The sequence below is a fragment of the Macrosteles quadrilineatus genome, unplaced genomic scaffold, assembly GCF_028750875.1.
Source record: "Macrosteles quadrilineatus isolate MER2022 unplaced genomic scaffold, UCM_ALF_1.0 Scaffold_7__1_contigs__length_78375512, whole genome shotgun sequence".
Taxonomy (NCBI): Eukaryota; Metazoa; Arthropoda; class Insecta; order Hemiptera; family Cicadellidae; genus Macrosteles; species Macrosteles quadrilineatus.
Genome location: NW_026542600.1, coordinates 30464115 through 30486792, shown reverse-complemented (window position 1 = coordinate 30486792; position 22678 = coordinate 30464115). Strand labels below are relative to the sequence as shown.

The 22678-nt window shown below is 33.6% G+C and overlaps 1 protein-coding gene across 1 annotated transcript in view; it reads left to right on the top strand.

Annotated features, from left to right (window-relative positions):
• The window catches only part of LOC128998141 (dedicator of cytokinesis protein 7), a 75540-nt gene that overhangs the window by 26976 nt on the left and 25886 nt on the right, over nt 1-22678 (top strand). Inside the window, exons 13-23 of the mRNA XM_054424144.1 lie at nt 2919-3057; nt 3857-3998; nt 6353-6541; nt 8682-8785; nt 9199-9367; nt 9665-9789; nt 13696-13796; nt 15387-15507; nt 18212-18380; nt 20782-20940; nt 22014-22246. Of these exons, the coding sequence (XP_054280119.1) occupies nt 2919-3057; nt 3857-3998; nt 6353-6541; nt 8682-8785; nt 9199-9367; nt 9665-9789; nt 13696-13796; nt 15387-15507; nt 18212-18380; nt 20782-20940; nt 22014-22246 (1651 nt within the window). The remainder of the gene's footprint in view (nt 1-2918; nt 3058-3856; nt 3999-6352; nt 6542-8681; nt 8786-9198; nt 9368-9664; nt 9790-13695; nt 13797-15386; nt 15508-18211; nt 18381-20781; nt 20941-22013; nt 22247-22678) is intronic.

Below are 22678 nucleotides of genomic sequence, written 5' to 3'. Positions count from 1 at the left end.
TTCATACTGTTGAACTTGTCTCGATCAATTCAATTATTTTCAATACTAGCAACAGAGCCCGTTGTGGTTAAATACAACGGTCTCTAGTAAAATAATGGTTATGAAATAAATACACAACTTTACTTACTAATATTAATGGTACAGATTAAGCACATAGGCTAACATTAGAATCACACACTTAACATAAGGAACACACTTTAAACGCAAATGCAAATTGTTAACAACAACACAACAACAACAACAACAACAACATTTAATCAAAGAAAAATCTAATAAATAACAATATAACTATAAGCTGTTAAATTATTAACACATGTTTCGTATGATTAGATTATGCATACTGGTAAACCAATTATTGCCATCAATAATTATTGGTTTTTCTTTTCCGAGTCAGGTTAGCTCTTCTACACGAACGATTTTCATAATTTTGGCCTTAAACTAAAGGTTTGGACTTTGCCACATTTGCCATAGCATGTTTTGACGTATATTTCAAGTTATGCACAAAATGCGTCCCTGTACATTTCTTATGGCAGTTAAATTTGGGTTTTTTCGAGTTCGCTTGGCTCTTCTACCCGTCCAATTTTCATAATTTTGTTCTTAAAATAAAGCTATGCAAGCACATATTTGTCATCAAGCATCATCATTAATTAATTTAATGTATTACAAAAAAAAAAAAAATAATAAATTATTTTTTACTTCAATTAAAGATGTATTCCAGCAGTTCTAATTACATTACCCTATATGTTTTGGTCTAAAAACCTTTAGTGAAAAACCAGCTTTCATTTGAGCTATCGGTTATTAAGATTCAGATCTGAATAATCCTACCTAAAGCACACTGTTGAATCACAAATCAATCAACAATAATTTTAATCGTTTTAGTACTTATCTGCAATCAATGATACGTAACTCTATTTTTATTTAAGTTATTTTATACGTCTTGGTCTAAAAATACTTCAAAGGCTTTCACTTGAGATATTGATAGTTTTAATCAGTTAAGTTAAAGATACTCTATCGCTCAATCAGAAAACATAAATTTGATTATATCTTGGATATGGAATTTAGTTTTAGATATATTTACTCAATTTTAATTATGTTATTCTATTTGTTTTGACCTAAGAACCTTCAGTGAAATACCAGCTTCCATTTGAATGATTGATTATTAAGATCAGACGTACCTAAAGCGTACTGTTAAATCACGAACAACCCAAATTGTTAAAAAATGGAGTTATTTATCATCGATTTATAGTCGAACAATCTTGCTTGCAACCTCAATAGTAACTGTCCACTTTGACGGGTTTCACCTAGTAAATCTTTTAAAAATTAAACTTACATAATTATTTGCAAATCTACACGAATTAGGCTTTCCAATGACCTATTAATTAATAAAATTGGTTCCGTAGAACTGTAGATTTAATTGTACAAAGTATAATAACATCTTTAATTCAGTATTTTCTCACCACTATAAATTGGAAGGTTGCTTAACGTTTTTGCAAATAACTTTGAAATGGTGAGTAAATCGACCAAAGTGGAAGGTGATATTCTGATAGAGAATAATATAATTTCATACAAATTACTATGTATTTCTTGAAAATACTCAATAAAGGCAGCCTAAAGTTGTCTACAAATATAAACTTTGAAAAAAGGCGTTTTAAATGTATTATTGTTTATTTTTATTTTTTCACCTCAATTATGTAATAAAATCAAACTTTCATAATTGATTGCAAATCTACACAAATTAGGCTTTCCAATGACCCATTAAGTAAGAAAATCGGTCCGGTAGAAGTCTAGATTTAGTTGTACAAAGTTAAACAAAAATATATCTAATTCAGTATTTCCTCATTACTATAACTCATTACTATAAATTTGGAGATCACTTAGCTTATTGCCAATAACGGAGGGGAATTCGACCAAAGTGGATGTGATATTCTGAAAGAGAATAAAATTTACTACAAATAATAAAAGCAGCCAAAAGCTGGTTACAAATAAAAACTTGAAAACAGAAACTTTAAAAAAAATTTTTAATGTATTTTTGTTATTTTTACTTTTTCACCACAAATATTTAATAAAATCACACTTTTATAATTATTTGCAAATCTACATGAATAAGGCTTTCCAATGACCCATTAATTAACCAAATCGGTTCAGTAGAACTCTAGATTTAGTTGTACAAAGATTTTTAAAACTATATATAATAAGTAGATTGCTGCATTAATTGGGATAATTTCAAACTCTCCTCAGAATGGAGCATGAATCAACAGATGATGTTTTATGTTTGAGTTTTTGCAAAATCTGTATAACCTGACTTAAGCATTTTTATACTAGTATCAAAGAACTTTAATCCGCTATTTACAACCCTGCAAGCAACCCTATTAGTGAACAACAGAATTCTTTATGTTCAATAATTACATAGTACATTGTCATCTGAACCTTAATCCGCTATTTACAACCCTGCAAGCAACCCTATTAGTGAACAACATAATTCTTTATCTTCAATAATTACATAGTACATTGTCAACTGAACTTAGTGGTACTTGCAGACATTATGATTAAGACTGGGACATATATATTTATATATGACGACTGGATTGCTAACCATGAGCTTATCCAGTTAGTCTGTTGAACAGAAACATAACCATGAATATCTAGGGAATTAATTAGTTTTTGTGCTATCTTAAACAATTTAAACTTGAATATTTCAGTGTCATGTGATGTAAATGTAGAAGTAAAAAGAAATAATTACTCAGTTTTAGCTTCTGGCCCATTTTTTCAATAACCCAGCATTTCTCAAACTAACCTTTTTGGTCCAAATTACACAGAGTTGGTGGGTCTTTACTGTAGCTTACTTAACATATTAACTTGTCTCGACTAATTAAAAATAATAACCATCCAGATACTTAGAGACTTATGTTCAATGTCAGGTTCTGCAAGGAACATAGCCGTCAAAGTTCAGCTGATGTGTGGTGAAGAAGAACAACATGCACTACCTGTTATATTTGGCAAATCATCATGTCCAGAATTCTGCGCTGAAGCATACTCAACTGTCAGCTATCACAACAGGCAAGTTTGAATTAGATTTTAAGTCATAGTAATTTGATGGCTACCTATGAAAACAGTGCAGCTAAAAAATGTCTTCACTTTTAAGGTTGAGCACAATTGCACAAGTAAAGCAGGTGATTCACTTTTTTAGCTATAACTATTTTGCTGTGATATGTTCAACCGTGCTAGGAAAAATCCTTCACTGTTCATTCCTACAACATGTTTAGGCATTTTTACCCTTCAGTGGTATATGTTCAGTGGTACAGGTTAAGTGTAAGAAAGAGCCATGTGGCCCTAACTTTGCCCGTGTAAATAAATGATTTTTCATTTCTTGTTCAGTCAGAGTTAAGCTTTGGTTGAGTGCAGAGTACCACAGTAGAGCACAGTAGAGTTTCAGTTATCCAACCTCCATTGTTATCCGACTCTCCTTGATCGAGTACTGTGAAATTGCACGTTTTCTGTGTGGAATGACTGAACATCATAGCAAGTGTGAGACAACCCCTTAAATTGCTTTTGTCTTTAAGGACCTTCATTGTGACCCTTGGTTGGAATACATTATTGATAAAATAAAAGGATTACCATATCCAACCACAGTTTTTGGCATGACAACTAGTTTCGTTCTTTAGAACTTTGTCAGGTCTGACTGATTCATGATGTTTCTTCTTCTCTCCAGAGTGCCACCTGTATTTCAGTTCTCTAAAAAAGTGTTTCTAAACAAAACCAAAACGAGTAATGAAAAGTGTATATTTTTATGCTGCACTAGAATGATTTATTTTACCCATTATAAGTACCTATAAGATATTATTTTTGCTCAATTTAGGTGTCCGAATTTCTATGATGAAGTAAAAATGGTTTTGCCAGCAAACTTGAGCGACCAACATCACCTTCTTTTTACCTTCTACCATATCAGCTGTCAGAGAAAGTTAGAGCAGAATACTGTAGAGACTCCGGTTGGATACACGGTAACTATAATTTTTTTTATACTATATTACTCATTATTTTATACTCTATAGTTACACTTAACCTTATTGTTTTATTAAATATTGATGTTGAGATAGCAAGCATACCTGAATAGAAAAGATCTTACCCGTCACAAAAAACATAAAAACCTTATGCCCCAAAATTTGAAATATTTAACTGATACTGCAGCTTTTTCCCTGTTTGATAATGCTTATGTTGAAACACTTGGTTGAAAATGTTTCTTGTGACAGGATTGACTCTTTTCCATTCAATTAAGCTTGATACTCCAAAAACAATCCTTAAAACCCAGGCTCTGTTCTGTATGTAACATTATTAACTTCAACCTGTAGTGATGACAGCTCAGTTTAGCCCTCTCCCCCAATAAGAAGAGGTGTTCCACAAGGTTCTGTTCTTGGCCCTGTGCTGTTCTCTTCTTCACAAATGATTTCCCATCTGTCTTAAACAACCCCTCTTTTTTGTTTCAAAACTGCTAAATTTTCCCCCGAACCACCCCCCCCCCACCCGTTTGCTGGGGGGTATTCAAAAACATAATGACCTCGTTATCAACACATCCAAAAAAGTACATCTTCATTTTAGCTGTGGACACGAGTAATTTCCAGATGCTGGCTGTCAACCCAGCATCAGAAGCCAAGTTGCTTGGAGTCACCATAGATTCTGATTCTGACCTTTCATGGAAGGCCCACATAAATAGGCCTTTGCAAGAGCCTTAGGACTGGTGCTTATGTGGTTCGATTGGTGGGCTGTCAACTGCAAAAACAGCTGATTTTTCACTGATGGAATCTCATATCAGATACGGTCTTGCAAATTGGGGGAGGAACATTTGAAGAAAACCTAACCCGGATTCTTATCCTACATAAAAAGGCCATCCGAATCCTTGCCAACCTGAACTTTGGAGACAGCTGCCGGGAAGCCTTCAAAACCCTGGGGATTATGACAATAGTGGTGCTGCATTTCCAGTCTGTGATACTCTTTGCTGATGGTGAGGAATTTCCAAGAGCTGAAGATCTCCATTCCTACAGAACAAGACAGGCCACTGCTTACTACCTGCCCATCACCAAACAACTCATCTTGAGAAGAAGCCTTTGTACACAGGTCGTAGATCCCAACGCTCTACCTAAAACAATGAAGACTGTAGGAGGTGAAGATCATAAGTGGCTGCTTCAGAGACCATTTTACACCATCAGGGAATTTTATGAAGAAGCAAAGAATAACATATGAAACACACATTCATTACTTATTTGTAGCATTGATTCATTTACTGTTATTGAAGATCAATTGTAAATCAAGACTATGACCTTAATTTACAGTAGGGGTCTGCCTGCGGTGCACTGAAAAAGTCGGTACGGTTCTGGCCTAATTACTGCCATCGGTAAGCGGTACAAATTCCATTCGGTACAGCCTATTGTAATAATAAATTACTTTCAATTTACTATCATAGTCAAGGTAGTTGGTTCAGAGCACATCAAAGGTTTATCAGATGTTTGTTTACACTTTTCATAATTTATTACTAGGGCAATGAAACCCGATTAGCAGTCACAAATCCATTAATATTTTATCACGATAATAATTGTTGTACTCAAGTACACACAAGAAATCGTTGAGCTTTATCACTTTTATTCCTTTGCGTTCCATTTTATTACTATCGTAATAATTGTTATGAGAGCTCACTTAACGCGGAAGTCACGATAAACCGAACAAAATGTCTTAAATATTACACACAAACACTCACATACTGTCTTTTAATTTTGAAGCACTTGGCTGATACACTGGGTCAGATATTAGTTTGTATTCATAAAGGGGAAATATAATAATTAACTATAAATACTGAAAAATTATACAAATACCAATGGAAAAATTACCAGATTTATGAGTCTATAGCCTATAATTGAGATAAAAAAAAGAACAATAGAGGGCGATTAATATCTTGAAAAAAGGGTGATGAATAGAGAAATTGACACAGCGAGTATCTAACGGTTAACTCCTTGAGGTATGGACGCCAACTGGACATGACACGTCAACAGCATTGTTTGGATAACAATTGTGCTTAGACAGGTCCAGCAATTTGTCTGCTAATGAGAATTGGAAGAGTTATACAAGGTGTGTTGTGGGTAGTACACAGAAAAATGTACTTTCCCGACTAGCGGGAGATCTAAGCGGGCTTAGCAAGAATTAAATGAATAAAACCAATCGCATATGGAAAATCCTTTTTATAAAACTAACCCTAGTTAATGAGATATAAAGAGATAGTGACTTAATATACACATTAACATAATTATTAAATCTCTAGAATATAAATATATGAGTACTGAATACATGTTGTAATGTGTATGTCCAGTGGATGCCCCTGTTTCAAGAACACAGACTGCAGGCTGGGGAGTTCACATTGCCTGTGACTATGGAACATCCTCCACCCAACTATTCCTACATCACACCGGACGTGCTGCTACCAGGCATCAAATGGGTGGACAATCACAAGGGCATCTTCAATGTTCATCTGGAAGCCGTCACTTCTGTACACACTCAGGTAATTTCCTCCCACTGTTGTAAAAAGAGAATATATTGTTGAGAAGTGCAGTGTAACCGGAATATCATACAGTGTAATTTGCTTAGTTCCAACTTCCTTGATAAAAACTTCTTTCATTACAATTTTTTTTCTCGGTCCTTAGAACAACTTTATGTTATCAATGTCAAAATAACATAGGTTATTCAATTTGATTATAGATAATTAAAATTTTTTACTTTGTTTTTTGAGTTTGGTCATTAATGTATGACAACAATTTGAGTTTAACAAGGTCAATGCGTAAAAAACTGGCATCCAAACACCTGGTGTTGCAACAAGTCCTAATACTGCACACGACATAACCCAATCAAGGCCAAGGCCTTTTCTTCCCTCACTTCCTACCTTCCACTCTTAATGTCAGTATTGCTGTTTCCTTCACAACCAGTCACTTACCGGCTCTGTTCTCCCATTAACACGTTTGCTGCGGCCCAACAAATGGCAGGCGTAGCCCCGGTGCGGGGCAGCGTCTAGTGAACCCGTTCGGCTTTCAAATATTTCAGTCTGGCGAACGTGTTAAAACCAAAATAACCTACAAATCTTTGACTCTTGTTGAAAAACAACAGAGATAGCCTGTAAATCATTAAGTTAACTGAATATATGTGTTTACAGTACAATTGTGCAATAGAAATCAAGATATTTCAATTTTCAAGCTCTTTACCATACTAAACTGATATGGTAAAATTTTGAGATTCTTCAAATTTTGGATGGTAAAGTTTTTATTTTTACCTTTGATGTTTCAATGATATAAAATTCCACTGTGTTCAAATGAATAGAAGGTTTGTTTTGCTGAACATCAAAGTTTCCTTGGTTGCAATAAGAAGTGGACTATTTAATGTTTTAGTTATAGATATAAATTGAAAAAGTATGAATCTTTTACCACTCTACAAAGTCTTTCCCATACACAGTTTCATGTGCCAGATCGGTCAGTTTGCAACCATTCTTATAAGGTTATTGGGAGATAGCTTCCTTTTGCAAAGTGGATTTCCCAGCACAACAAGATTGCAAACAACAACACAAGACTTGATACTTGACTTGAACATTAACAATATTTGATAATGGATGAAATTGCTGGTGATCAAATTGACCAAATTGTACTATTAAAATAAAATTATGTAGGCATGTATTTCAATCTAAATAAAATAATGTGTAGGCCTATATAAAAAAAATTATTCCATAAAAAATATGTGTTATAAAAATTATAATGCCTATACAATGGATGGTCCCCACAAAGGCAAAGCCTGTGTGTGGTGACCGAGTTGTATCAGTCCATAATCTTAGAGTCTATTTACAACACCTTATACTGCTATACATACTAATATATAATTACAAAGGAAAAACACTTTAACTAGGGAGCCACAGCAGATAACTTAAAACTTATGATGACAAACTAAAAGTTAAAAGAGGATAAAATAAGGTAAAAATAAAAATTTATAAGAAAGGATTTAATAATACTACCAAAATACAAAAGTCACTGGGACTTGGAACCATTCATACAACTTCTTCACACACACCACAACATGTACAAGGACGACATACGCACACGCACTCTATGAATATAATGACACAAGATAAGTATATGCAAAGAATAGTTATATACCTGTATTAAATAAATATATCCAAGCTAAATGCTTTTTCCTAAAAACATAACCTTATGTACCTGTATGTAATTTTCAAATCATATTGTTTCCAAACTGTAGTAGGGCCTTATTATTTTGGCCACTGTAAGCTTAGTAGAGCTTATTACCTTATGAATTAAGAACAAATAGTGCTCATAAACAAATTTACTATGAGTCACTTCCTGATGATTTTTTTTTACCATTTTGATTAATTCACTACATAGGTTTTTTTTTAGGTTGAAATGTTATAATATTATTATAATAAATGTGTCAATATTATTATAATTAATTAAAATCCTATTCATTATTAGGTTTTTTAGGTTGAGTTGGGTTATGTTAGACTAAGTAAGAACCAAAACATAACATAAAACCAAAATTGTGTATTGTTACATACAAATTATATAGTGGTAGTGAATTAACAGAAAAAATCGGTTTCATTAAAATAAAGGTAACTGTTTGCCAATCAAGCATATTTTTCTTTGTTACAGGATGTTTACTTAGATCACTTCCTTAACTTGTGTGCATCATTGGAGCAAGGAAGAATACCTCAAAGAATGCAAGAGTCAAGCGTTGAAGGAGAACTTAAAAACAGGTAAGTTATAATTGGATATAGTAGATCAAACAGATGCTAGTTTTTCCTACTTGGTTCAAATTTGTTTTATAAAATTGCTTTAGGTTTAAAATGTTTAGTTTAAAGGTATTTTTCAAATTAAAGTGTGTAGAAGGGGTAGACAGTCATATTAAACATTTGCAAAATCTTTGGTACGATTATCTGCACTGTGTAGGCCAGCTGAGGTTGTTCGTCAGTCATGTTCAAGTCAACAAATAAAGTTAGGGAAAATCTTCATGCAAACTGCGGTGTGACTGAATGAGAAATTGCTGCTTAAGAGACCTTAATTCATGGGTAGCCCTTGAATATATAATTCTATAGTTGTTTTTTTCGTTTTTTATTGTTGAATGTAAGAAGATTATGTTCATACTCCACAAAGTAGCGTGTTGTTTCAGCATTCTGAACCTGACCCATGCCAAGACAGAGTCTCTGACCAAGTTCCTGCCTCTTATCCTCGACAAGTTGATAGCACTCATGGTTAAGCCCATCTCTCTAGACAACATGACTCTCAACATCAGCCAGACTGTATTTGAAGCTATGACCAACATTGTGAAAAACATCACTGTAAGTACTAGTGGATTATTACTGAAGAGTCAAATAACTTATCTTATAGGCTATAAATTCATATATACAAATATTACAACATGCTTATACATTTTGTTTCCGGGGTAAAATAAATTTGAAACAAAAAGTATTCTTACTTGAACATGGTTATAGAAGACGACAAGCCTTGTAGGAAGGTTTCTTTTTGTACAGAGTTAGCCCACTCAGGTTAGCCTGCTGTCCGAACAAAAATCTTAAAAACCTAGGCTCTTCCGCTCTATGTTAAATTCTTTATCAAAGGTTTGTATGGTAATACAGGCTCTACAAGAAGTCAATCAAGATGTGATGGGTCGTCATCTTCTACTGACCTCTTACATCGCTTACCAGTGTGCCTTGCCTCATCCAGAAATTAAGGTCCAGCCTACACACTCGCCTTACGTCAGGTAGGATGTTTAAGAATGCCATAGTATGTCAAGTGTATGTTTATTTCTATTGCGTCAAACAAGAGCGTTCATAACTTTATATGAGTAGATAGAATAGGAGAAAGAGACGGCACTTGGAGGGTTTTTTCCCATAAGAATAACATAGTGGGTCATGTTTAGCCACATTTGTAAAAATCCTGCCCACAGCTTATACATCCCTATAAAAATTTTCCATATTATTGTCCAACCCTATAAACATTTCAAATCCACATCCATTCCCATATATATTTTCAAAATCATGTGAGATTTGCACCAGAACTCGGGCACGCTCCCGACCCTTAGGCACTGCTGCGGGCATGCTTCTCGTCTCTAGTGGCAACTCATGATTGAGTTCTGTCAACTTGAAATGGGTAGGCAACCCTACAAACTTTATCTCTTGTTGAAGTGATTTTTAGTTAAAAATTTCTAACTAAACTAAAACTAAAACTAAAAACTAGAATTCTTTTTTTTGCTTGATTTAAAAAATATATAGGTAATGGGTGAGGATTGGAAATATTTATAGGGTTGAACATTTGTATAAGGATATGTAGGCAAAGAGCCAAGTTTTTTAAAAAGTGTTCAAACAAAGCTCCCCTTGTTATTGTTATGGGAAAAACGCCCAGTGATGTCCTTCTACCATATTATAACACTTATATGCACAGACAGTTTTTTTACTTATTTTTTATTTTTTAATTTTTATTACGGTACTGATATATGCCCTAGTGATTCGGAAAATAAGATTTCGCGGACTACCCTTAAATTACCTAGCTCTAACCTGTGACTTCATGGCTGGGGAAAAATTTATGAAAATTGAAAAAAATGAAATTGAATTTGCAATTATTGACTTATGAACTTGAAATATGGGTGAAGGAATAATAACTATGAAATAAAATTAAATTGATGACTGCTTTGCTTACATTCTAAGAAGTTTGTTTTGATTTGTTTGACACACATTATCAAGCTTATATTTATTCAACTTATGACCTGAATGGAAGACATGTGTCCGCGCCTTTTGCATCACTGTTTGGTGTAAGTTTACCGTGCACCTTTTTTACCATACGCACTACATTCATTCTCCTTTTTTTTATTGTGGTACCCAAGTCTACTGATTTGCTAAAAAAATTCAATGAGAAGGATAGGAGGGTTGGGTGGGATTATTGTTTACTGATTATTTTTACCATACCATTTTCCCTTGATCGCACAACTATACAATGTTGACCTTCTAAATATGATTTTTTTGTTCTTTTCCCCATTTTTAAATAAAATCTGAGCGTCAAGCTACACTCCAAAAGAATTATACCATATTCCTCAGATTATATGATACGCCCTAACTGTTCGTTATCTTGGTGCGTTTCCTGCTGGTGAGATAAGAATCTTGCTTGATGTTTGGCCTTGACCGATATTCTGTTTACCTTTATGGTCTCTACTCTACTTCCTACTTAATTATATTTCACTTATTGATGATCTTTTATTACTAATTTTAATTACCTGTTTCTCCATAACACTATTTAATTTTTTTACATTTTTTAAATTTTCCTTAACTCATAACTAGCACAGCAAATAGACAGACATGAATAGATGAACGATGTAAAGAACTACTGGATTGCGCTCTCAGTAGCACTGCGGGGGCTGGTTTTGGTCTAGCTCCCCTCACCATCTACTAGCAGTAGCCGACGCATCCCATACACTCATCATTGTAAAACGCACCTTTTCAAGTTGCTGCTCTGTTGAAATTTATAGATATAAAATATTGCCAACGCATGCCAAACTTGTTTTACTATTCTAAACTTTTTGTCTTCTTCTTTTCTTGCAGAAAATAACACATTTGAACTCTTGAAAACCCGACTATATTTGTTTAGTTTTTACCACAGATCTATGCTTGACATTAACATGATAGGCCTACGTTTTTCTTTATTTTTTTGACCTATTTTGTAAGATACATTGTCATTACACATTGAAAGAAAAAAGTATCCCGTTTATGTTGAATATAACGGTACGTCTGCGGCAACAAATTAGCAAAATTACTCTAAATATTTATGTACTATTTGTTTGTTTAATAAAATAGGATTTCAATAACAAATATTGTACTTTCTATTTCTCCTTAGTAATCACTTATTATTTTATACCATGTATAATTTGGAACTAGCAATATCAGTTTTCTAAAAACATCTACTAATCAGGTTTAGTGAATTTGTAGTTTTAAAGAATTCAGATGGGCTATTTTCTGCAAGAAACAAAACAGACATAAGGTCAATATTTTATCCCTATATATTTCAACAGAGCAGCAACTAAAAATGTGTGTTTTATAATTGTTAGTGTATGGGCTGCGTCGGCTTCTGCCACTAGATGGTGGGGGAAGCTAGACCATGCGGCCAAAACTGAGCCAGCGATCCATGAGTTGTTTATATCGTCTATTTTCTTCCCGGCATAAAGAATCTGTTCAACTGGCAAACGTGAGCTGTTTGATTGAACGTATTTTCCCGTTGATGGGCTTATGAGCTTTACCGTTACTGGAGATGTAAAACATTCTATAACACATGGTTTCGACAAAAGTTGCATAAGTTTTTTATTTATATTTTCTACTACCTTACTTTGGGTATGAAGTCTGTACATCACCCAGTCACCCGGTTTGTAAGGATTTGGTTTTTGTTGCCTGTTGTATAATTGTTCACGCTTTTGTCGGGCTTTTGTAAGGTTTTTTATTGCATCCTTCCATCTTTCTTCCGTATTCATTTGTTGATCGTATGGAATTAATTCTTTAAAACTGAGATATGAAAATACATGTTTAGTGAGTAAATTTACTGTTGTTGCGGCTGTTTGGTTCCTAGCTGGTAATAAAATTGTATACTTTGAAAAGGCGTCTACTACTGACAAAAGATATTGATTTTCATTTCGTGACCTTGGTAATTTCCCTACGTAATCTATAAAAATCTTTTCAAATGGTTTAGTGACAATTTCTGATGCTAAACAACCTACTCTTGTGTTTTGCATGGGTTTGGCGCGCCTGCAATCCATACATGATTTAACCATGTCTGTAAATATTTTATTTAAATCTGGAGCCCAAAAATACTTATTTATTTGATGAATGGTTTTCCTAATTCCTAAATGTTATTCACTCAATTAAACCTGTAATATATTAATAAAATACTCCGACTTCTATCATTCCCAACGTACATGCACCTTAATCACAAAACCCTAAATTTATTTACGTTAATTTGGAATTTAGAAAATTATTTAAATTTAACCCTTTTTTCTTTTAATTTATTGCTGTTACTCATTAACTAAATTCCCTTTAAATTAATTAAACTTGTACCTAAATCTGAATTTTAATATAAGTTAAGAACAGTCAAATCTTCCACCTGCACCATAAGGGCCCGAGTGTGCTGAAATGTATGATTTATATATTAAGCAGATACAGTTAATAGTTCCCTAAACCCCTTAATCCCCCCCCCCTCTCCTGAAAGATTAGATTTAGAACATTATTTTAAATATTAATTCTAGTGGTAAACTTATCCATCTGTAGACCGGCGTACAGCATGGATCCGCTCGGGTAGACTCCTGGCATACAACTCCATGTCTTGTGGCCTTTCCTACCCCTTCCCCAAGTTTTCAGATATCAGCTGATTTACCGGTATGACACGGATCAGCTGTGATGCGAGTGTCCAAATCTCAACAATTTCTACATCAATGTATATTTTTTATTCATCATAAATTATTTTAAAAGGTCCAAAGCTTGCCAGTCACGTTATACTCTTGTTTGAATTAGGTAATAAGTGCAATTAGGTAGTGTATGTGTGAACTCTAGTCTTAGTGAATGAAAGTCTGTGTCATGTAATGAGACTATACGGAATTTAAATATATGAACTAAATTCATTATTTTATTTATAGGAGTAACAGCAACCCTAGTTCCCTACATAACCTTGCAGCTGAAGACTCAGAAGTAAATACGTATTCAAGAGGATTGGATCGTACTTGCAGCATGAAAACTGGTTAGTTTGAATATTGCAATATTTCATACATAATGTCTTAACCCTTTCAGTGCTATGCGACAATATATCATTGTTGTGCGTCTATTTCCTAGAAAAGTGGTATGGCATGTTGTTCACGTTTCATGCGAAAAGCGCTAAGCGACGATATTATGTGCCAGCACAACTTTCGATCGTGTGAGTTTAAATGGGCACATCGGTTGACTCGGTTGGAAACAGCGATTGTTTCTTTCGATTCCTCATACGAACAAGGCCCAATTCACTAGCACTTTTGGGATGAAAAATCATGTTTTTACGTTTTACCAATTTCTTTTTTTGTAACTAAACTTTGTCCCTGTGGCAAGCATAGCACTTTTCGGACGAAATAAGTACATAACTCTAGCATTTTCAGAAGATTAATACAAAAACAATTTCAGCATCAAAAGGGTTAAGAAAGGTGTGGTGATTTGTAAAGGTAATTTTTACAAGTATTAATTGTTTTAAAGAATTTATAACCTTATATACATTATTTTGATGATTTTTGACACATTGAGCTTCCAAAAACCTTATAAAGATTATTTAACTTAGCTTATTCTGGTACCCTCCCATGCTAGTAGCACTAGTACTATTAATAGTACTCTAAGAATTATATCTAGATTTTGGCCATTCTGAAATTAAGTGGAATTTTTTGCCCCTCTATGTTTTATATAAAAACAATAATATTTATAAACTTGATATTATTTATAAATGAAGCAAGAGTGTATTTAAGAGATCCCAATGTTAAATTCTTACGTTTAAGAGATAAAATAAGCAAAGTACTCGAAATGTAACCACCATGGAATGTCCCCACCCATGTTTTTGAAAACTCTGACAAGTGATTTATGAAAAAAATCATTGTATTATATAACAAATTCTCAATATCAGTAATAAAAAATATAACCTAGACTTAACATCATCTTAAATTTTTTTACAAAACTATCTAATTAGCTTAATTTAAAGATAAAAAGTTGTCCACGGGGTTGGATGTAACCACCATGGACCATTATAAAAGTTCTAAAAATGCTCACTGGAGATCAGCACTGTTCATTGGTGGAGTTTTGAGGAAGAAGGGGGAGCCATATTGAGGTTTCTGGTGATCGTTTTCTGCTCATGTGTCCTACTTACTATTAATGAACAGGATTTCCTTTCTTGCAAGGAGAGTAACTTTTACCTTGTAACGTAACCTCCATGGTGTACAACAAATAATGCATGTCATATGCTAAAATTTTAACTTTGACTTTTTATTTGAGAGATAGTTGTTATCTTTCAGAAAACATAAGCTCTGGATATATGAATCTATAGGTTAGGACTTACAAGTGACTGAACAGATAAATGTAACCTCCATGGAGGTAACTCCCATGAATTATTACTATATATAATATAGCATATTATATTATATTAATTCTTTACCTCTACAAAGGGTGTATATGTATTTAGTTTGTTATTAGACTTAAAAAAATTATATTAAAAATAAATATTCTCTCATAAAAAATTTTAAAAAAATCTCGGGTGGAAATTCCACTTAATTTCAAATGGCCCATTTTAAAAAATTCTACTATTCTCTTCTGATTTCAGGGGTTTGCCAAGAGAATGTCATGTACAAAATGAACTGTTGTAAGCTCGTACACGAGGAGGTAGCCTTACAATGGGTTGTGGCCAGTGGGATTGCCCGAGAACTCTCAATGGCGAACTCATGGTGAATATTTCATTTCTTCCAAGCTGCTTTTAAACAAATATCTGTACAGGGTGTTACTCAAGTCACTAATTTAAATTTAGACCCATTTTTCTTATTCTCTGTTTTTTTATCAGGGACACAAAAACTACCGTTTTTAATGCATGCCTTGCAGGTATAAAGTAGCTCTTTTACTCCTTAGGGCAGGAAAAAAATTATTTTTTTTACCATTCAAAATGTGCCACTAGAGTTACAATCTAAAATCGGTTTTTTGAATTATTTAAACTACTATTACTAACTAACATTGTTGAGTCAGTCACTGAGATGTCCGCAGTATTTGTGTTCAGTGTAGGTGTTGTTTCACTGCCTAGAAGGCAATGAGTTGCTACTTGTAAATTCCTCATCTTGTTTTTGTCTTCCCACATCAGTTGTCGGTGTATAGTTTTAGAGCTGCAAGGCAATTAGGTGTTTGCTTCAACGCTACATTGGACAAATCTGTTTCTCTTTCAGCTAAAGGAGTGCCAAGCTCGTAATGCTCTTCACCAACTTCTTGCTGGAAGTAGGTTGATTTGCCTTTCTAGATTTTTCCTTAATTTCTTCCTGATGTTCTGGGGATGAAGATGATGATTGCTACCTGGTCAGATTTTGATTTTTCATTTTGTACTTTACTGATATTTTCTTTCAGTTCCTTTAGGAAGCAGTCATGAGATAGACCTCACCTCAGAACTCTTTGAGACTCTTGGTTGTATGACACAATGCAGGCTTTAGCTTTAGCCACTTGCTGGAATTGAACAATGTTCTTAGAAAAATGTTTTAGTTCTATCTGGTCCCTCACACAACCCATTTGGGGACATAGCAACACCTCAAAGTTTGTTCTGAATAAAATTCAATTCAATTCAATTCAAACAATTTTATTCATGCAATTCTTAAATTAATTACATAATCCCATGTGCCATGCAAAGCATGCGCGGGATGAAAATGTCCTGTTAGTTGCTTGAAGGCAATGTCATTCTTTGTTTGACGGTTTTCCATAGTAATTCATTTTTGTAACAAGACTAAATACTTTTGCTCCACCTGAGACTTGTTGGCTGGTCAATTTCCGATCAATATAATTTGAATAGTTGGTTCTCCCAAATTTATGCCTGAAAGAACAGCTACACCTGCAGACATATACCTTGGGTGCTCAAAATCTGCTAAGATAGTGTGGGCAAACCTAATGTGTTGTTTGTAATCATCCATAATATCACTATCGACTACGTTTATTTCATCATTGAATAAGTTGTTTTGTGAGTGTTCCTGTCCCTGTTAATCTTCAGAGTACTTTCTACAATGATGTTTGCTACAGCTATGGATACTTTATTTTTTCCTTTTTTTATTAAGGTGCATCCCATGCTGGGAGAAATATTGTCCCTAGGAAGCAGATGTAATGGGAGAATCACTATGTTGCGATGTTTTGAAGCTGCCTTTTAATTAAGTGCTATGATCTTTAGGTCAAGCTCAGGCTTATCATAACTTATCTCATAGGTAGGGAGGCCATAATAAGATTTGTGTGCTGTGTTGTCTCAATAAGTTTTTGTATATTGGGAATTACTTGTTATTCTTCCGTGGTTTCTATATCGTTGGTCCCTACAAAAAAAAATATAATCATCTTGTTTTAAGTTTTTTGTAATTTGACTTGTTTCTTCAGTGACTTTACAAAATGTTGCTCCTGGTCTCAAAAAAGAGTATACATTTGATGTTATCCTTTGCTGAATCATGTTTCCTAAAAGTTTGCCATGGCTATCTGCAAATATTATTAATTATTTTCCTGCTGTTGTAGATTCTTGGTTACATATAATTTTATTTCCTGCGTTCAGATTAGTTTTAGATTGTCGTTTTGTAAAGTTTCCATTTTGTTTTGTTTTTCTAAGTTGGCATTCAGTTTTACTCAATTTACTTGAGAGTTTCTTTGAAGAACATCAGATTGGTTTTTTAGTTACAAAAATTGGGTGGTCTTGTTGTGTTGGCCTACTGTGCCATTTCTCACTGAACTCCAGGGCACTTCCTGGTTCTCATTTTGAAGTAGCGGGAAATGGTGGAGACACTTTTGGTTGTAATTTTTAAGTCCATTATTTCTTTCTCTGCTTTTGAATAATACTTCTGAAGCATGTCTATGGCTCTTTGAACATTTTGGTTCTCCAGTTTGAATTTTTTAAATTCATCCTTGGGGATTTTGTTGTGAAAAATTTAGTTTTTAAGTGGAGTTTTCCATCTTGGCTTTAACTCACCTAAACTCATGAATAATAGTTTCCTTACAAGCCAACAGTTTTTCTAGATTAAGATATTTTTCTCTGATTTCTTTCAGTTCTATGTTAAGCTTATTAACAGGTGTAATAGCTTAGATAATACCCAATATTTCTTGTGCAGAGGTTGCATTAGGTAAGCCTTGTGTTAGGCTTAGGTCCGATTGATAAAGCAAGTCAAGAAATCGAGCTTAACTAAATTTTTATTCTAGTGATATTGTGATCGCAGATGCGGAAGCGTCTGCGGAAATTGTGCAATTGAAAATTCTCAATTTGTCAGGGAAGTTTTCAGGATTTTTACATGTTTTCCGATTTCTCTCATTGACATCCAGATGTTAGGCACTTTCACTAACCCGTCACTACTTAAACATGGGACTGGTTTAGTGAGAGTTTACTGTACTTTTTTGCCAAGTAACCTTACTAATTTCATACATGTTGTGTGTTAGGTTTTTCTTTGACCTCATGATAAAAAGTATGGTGGAGCACTTGCTTGCTACTCAAAGCCTTGATATACCTCGAAAGTTACGGTTCTCGGAACAGTTTACGGATGATCTCTCAACATTGGTCACAACATTCATTTCAGAAATCATTGCATCCTACAACAAGGATCCGAAGGTAATAATTTTATTTTTTACTTATTAATAATATAGTTACTAGCCTAGATGGTTTGAGTTAGCTGAGCCTGCATAAAAAGTTTGTTTGAATATAAATGAAATTTGAATTAAAGTTTTTTTTTTTTAAAAGGTTGGCGGCCTTTTTTTAACCTTGCATTTGCCCGTCCACAAATTTATTTATTTATTTACTTGTTTACGGTTACACCATTTTTACTATTTGGTAGGGGTCTGCGGTGCACCGAAAAAGTCGGTACGGTACGGTACAAGCGTACAAATTCGGTTCGGTACAGCCTAATTATAATAATAAATTACTTTCGTAGTCAACGACAGTTGGTTCCGAGCACATAAAAGTCTTATCAGATGTTTTTTTACGATCTTCATAGTTTATTACTAGGGTGAAGATGCAATAAAAACCCCATTAGCAGTTCCAAAACCCATTAACATTTTATCACGACAATAATTGTTGTATTCAAGTACTTCCATGAACTGTTGAGTTTTATCACTTTTATTTCTTTACGACTTTCTCCAATTCTATTTTATCATAAAATAATAGTTTTATGATGACTGTTAAATGTTATCTCTAACTTAGTCAGTATTTTCGTAGATATTCAATTTGCTGCTGGCCATTGCCTACTGCCATAAAACTGTTTATGGCTACATATTAAACTTGTAACTAATCTACAATCTTATTTTATAAGTTAAAATATTTGGTCTGATAAAAAAATATCTATAAAGATATTTTATCTTTCTATTGACAACCACAAGCATAGTTGTTGTTGTTTGCATAATTTTTGTTTTCGTTATTCAAGCCTACTCGGTCTCAAATTATGTCATTACATGTTCTGTATCTTGTCTTATATTGTTAGATGTGGCTGTTTAAGGCTTAAAATGTTTTTTTGTTTCCTGTATTTTTGTGTTGTGTTGAAGGTACTTTATGCAATCTAAATCTTATGAACTAGATAGTGATTTTGCTACCCTCATTGTAACCTAATCAATTTATATATAGGCCCTCCTAAATAATTAGGTCTAGGCCTGGGTCTTTTGACTCTTTGGAAGAGCTTTAAAATATACTAATACTAAGAAAATTGGATTGAGCCTAAGATAAACTAATGATTGATTTGATTGATATTGTGGATGTTAACTTTGTAAATGAAAAGACAATAATCTTACTCTGTGATAATCCAAATTTTAGTTTCAGAAAAAAACGTTTCAAGAGTTGTATCCATCTTATAACTAGTTTTTGAAGCTGATACAAAAATATGCTCTTTGCCATTACTTCATCATAATCTCTAGTGAACGGCTCGCAACTACACTGTCATTGTACTGAATGCTTTTAGGCCTCTATGTTTTAAAAAAATTTAAAAAACAACTAAACATTGTGTTGGTTGGAAATAATTGTTGTGTTAAATTATCTTCTTGTCAATAAATGTTTCAAACATGTTTGTTCCTAAAAACTCTTATCATATTTTTAAAACCACTTTTATCATGGCTATTCAAAGTATCTCAGAGTTAAATAGGTAAAGCCTTTATCTTAACTGTGATTTTTCTTGACACAATCCTCGTAGTAGTAAAAGGTTTTGTTTTAATAATGTGTGGTACAGTAATTGTTGTTAGAAAACCATGAATGTAGGATACTATCCATTTTCATAGTTATGTCAATGTATTAAAGTTAAAAATAATGGTTTTTTATACAGTTCTTGGCAGAAAACCACAAAAATACGGGTAGCCGCGTACCGTACCGATTTTGTACCGAGAACCGAGGTACAAAATATTGTACCGTACCGAACCGTACCGACCTTAAATTTTCTGTACCGCAGACCCCTACTATTTGGTGTAAAATTTTGGTTACCACATAGACTATATGCCCGTGTATGGAAAGCATCCAGCAAAGAAATAGGTGAGCCGGTACAGTACTGATAAAAGTTTTCTGTGGTGACCAGGACCCGAACCCGCGACATCACTGCCTTGGGTCCAAAGTCTGTGATGCTACTGGCTGAGCCACTGACTCACCATTATGTCATTATAGTTTACATTATGTCAATTCAATCCTTTATTTTAACAATACATTTGACAATAGTTTCATCATATATCACATTTCTATCATACTCTAACTACTATCACATTTCACTATCATATGTCTCAAAGAAAGAAAGTAAAACCAAAACTTGCCTGGATTTATGATACATGTTTTTTGTCTGTTTTTTATTAAGACGATCTTATTTTGCAGGTGTTGGGAACTTATGTCAATCATTGTTCGAAAGTAAATTTTCTTATCCTGAATAATTATAAATCCAGAACAATTTAGAACAGAACAACAAGGGGTTGCACTGTTCATGCTTATCTTTCTCAAGAAAATAACTCTCTACTGTATTTTAAATTAATGGCATACTTATTTTTCCTAGCTGATCCACAGTATGAACTCTAGCCTAGCATTCTTCCTCTACGACCTCTTGTCTATTTTGGACCGTGGGTTTGTCTTCATCCTAATCAAGGGGTATTGCAAGCAAATTTCTGCAAAAATATCTTCTCTTCCAGATGGAGCATCTCTCTACAGTCTTAAGGTTAGATCTTATTTCTATTCATTATATCAGTCTATACTATTGCATTATAAATATTTTACTGTCTCATATTGTAAATTAATTAACAATATGCCTATCACAAAACTTGCACATCTTATTGAAAAAAAGTTTAGATTTTTAATATCAGTAAATGACATTTTATAAAATTTTTGTATGGTAATACATTTAAAGAATTGATATATTGAACGATTATTGACATATACATATTTACTCTGTTTTTCTACTCTAAATTGGTTACTTTTCAATATCATTACATTTCAACTGGATTTCAAGGATGCAGATGGTTGTTTTGGCATAAAATAAAATGTGTAAAATAAAATGTCACCATTTAAGAATAAAGTAGGTAGTAAGTATAACCTACCAAACTTCTATTAAAATATTTCCACTATTTCATAGTTTTTCCTTCTATTTTTATTCTTAGCTGAGTTTCCAAGTTGCCTTGCTAACTTCATACTTGCATGTTAGGGTATTTTACTTATAAGAATTCTTGAGATACAATAGTATATAGATTGTGTATACATATAAAATAGTTAATAGAGCATCGAGTATCTCCTGTTCAATAAAAACTCAACTTACTGATTTAAGGTTTCAGTTTTATACAACTTCTCAGGTCTAGTATTCCCTTAAAATGAAGCTCTCAGGCACATACTGCTGTTAATGAACTTAAAAATATTCAGAACTATCCTGCATGTTGTATGTGAAAGTTAAGTTAAAGAATCATAAAATATAGGGCACATGTTCTATCGTACAAATTTTTGTTAAGATAGCAGATTTAGCTTAATGGAAAATATTCTATCCTGCCACAATGAAATATCAACACAGTTTTTCACTTTCTTTTGACATCATTATCAATAAACAAAGATTTGAGTTTTAGAAAAAGATGTATGGAAGAAACTTGAATGATTCTAATCTTTTGTGTATTGGGTAAATGTATTGTATTCATTGAGCAAAGATGGGCTTTATCAATTCAGATAAACCTTGCTGGTCCAAAAAAAATAAAGAAAGGCATGGTTAAAAAATCAATTTGCATAATTTATTTTGTTTTTTGTTCTCAGCTGGATTTTGTTAGAATCTTGTGCTCTCATGAGCACTTTGTGGCTCTGAACTTGCCATTTGGAACTCCGTTCATGTGGAGCTCGGCCCCTGCTTCTCCCACTCCTTCTCAAGCTTCGTCCACATCTGTTAACCGAGACAAGGCTTGTTTTGCAGAGCTGTCGTATGAGTACAAGCAGCAACACTTCCTCATGGGCCTCGTTCTCACTGATCTTGCCATCGTTCTAGACATGCAGTTAGTATATTGTGTGCCTTGTTTTATGCATTTGTCGGCTTATCCAAATCAATAATAACTTATATTAACGGGGCTATTTTGAGGATTAATATAAGTATTTTAATTTAAAACAGTGATTATAAAGTTATTTCTGAAATATTTGCTAAGCACACATTCAATTTGCTATTTTACCCATACAGTAGAATCTTTATTATCTGTCCTTCAGTGGTTAACAACCCTCCTTAGAGATAATTGAGTACCAGGAAAAAGTTCTTTGTGATATTCTGTATGATTTGATGGGTACGTCTAACATCCCAGTTTACCACCTAACAGGGTCTGTACATGGAAGAGTGTTCAAGCAAAGAAAACATACATAACCATAAGAAAACATATTACCCAGAATGCTAACCGAGAGAGCTCTGCCTGTCAATTCGTAGGCAGCGCCACCAGCAT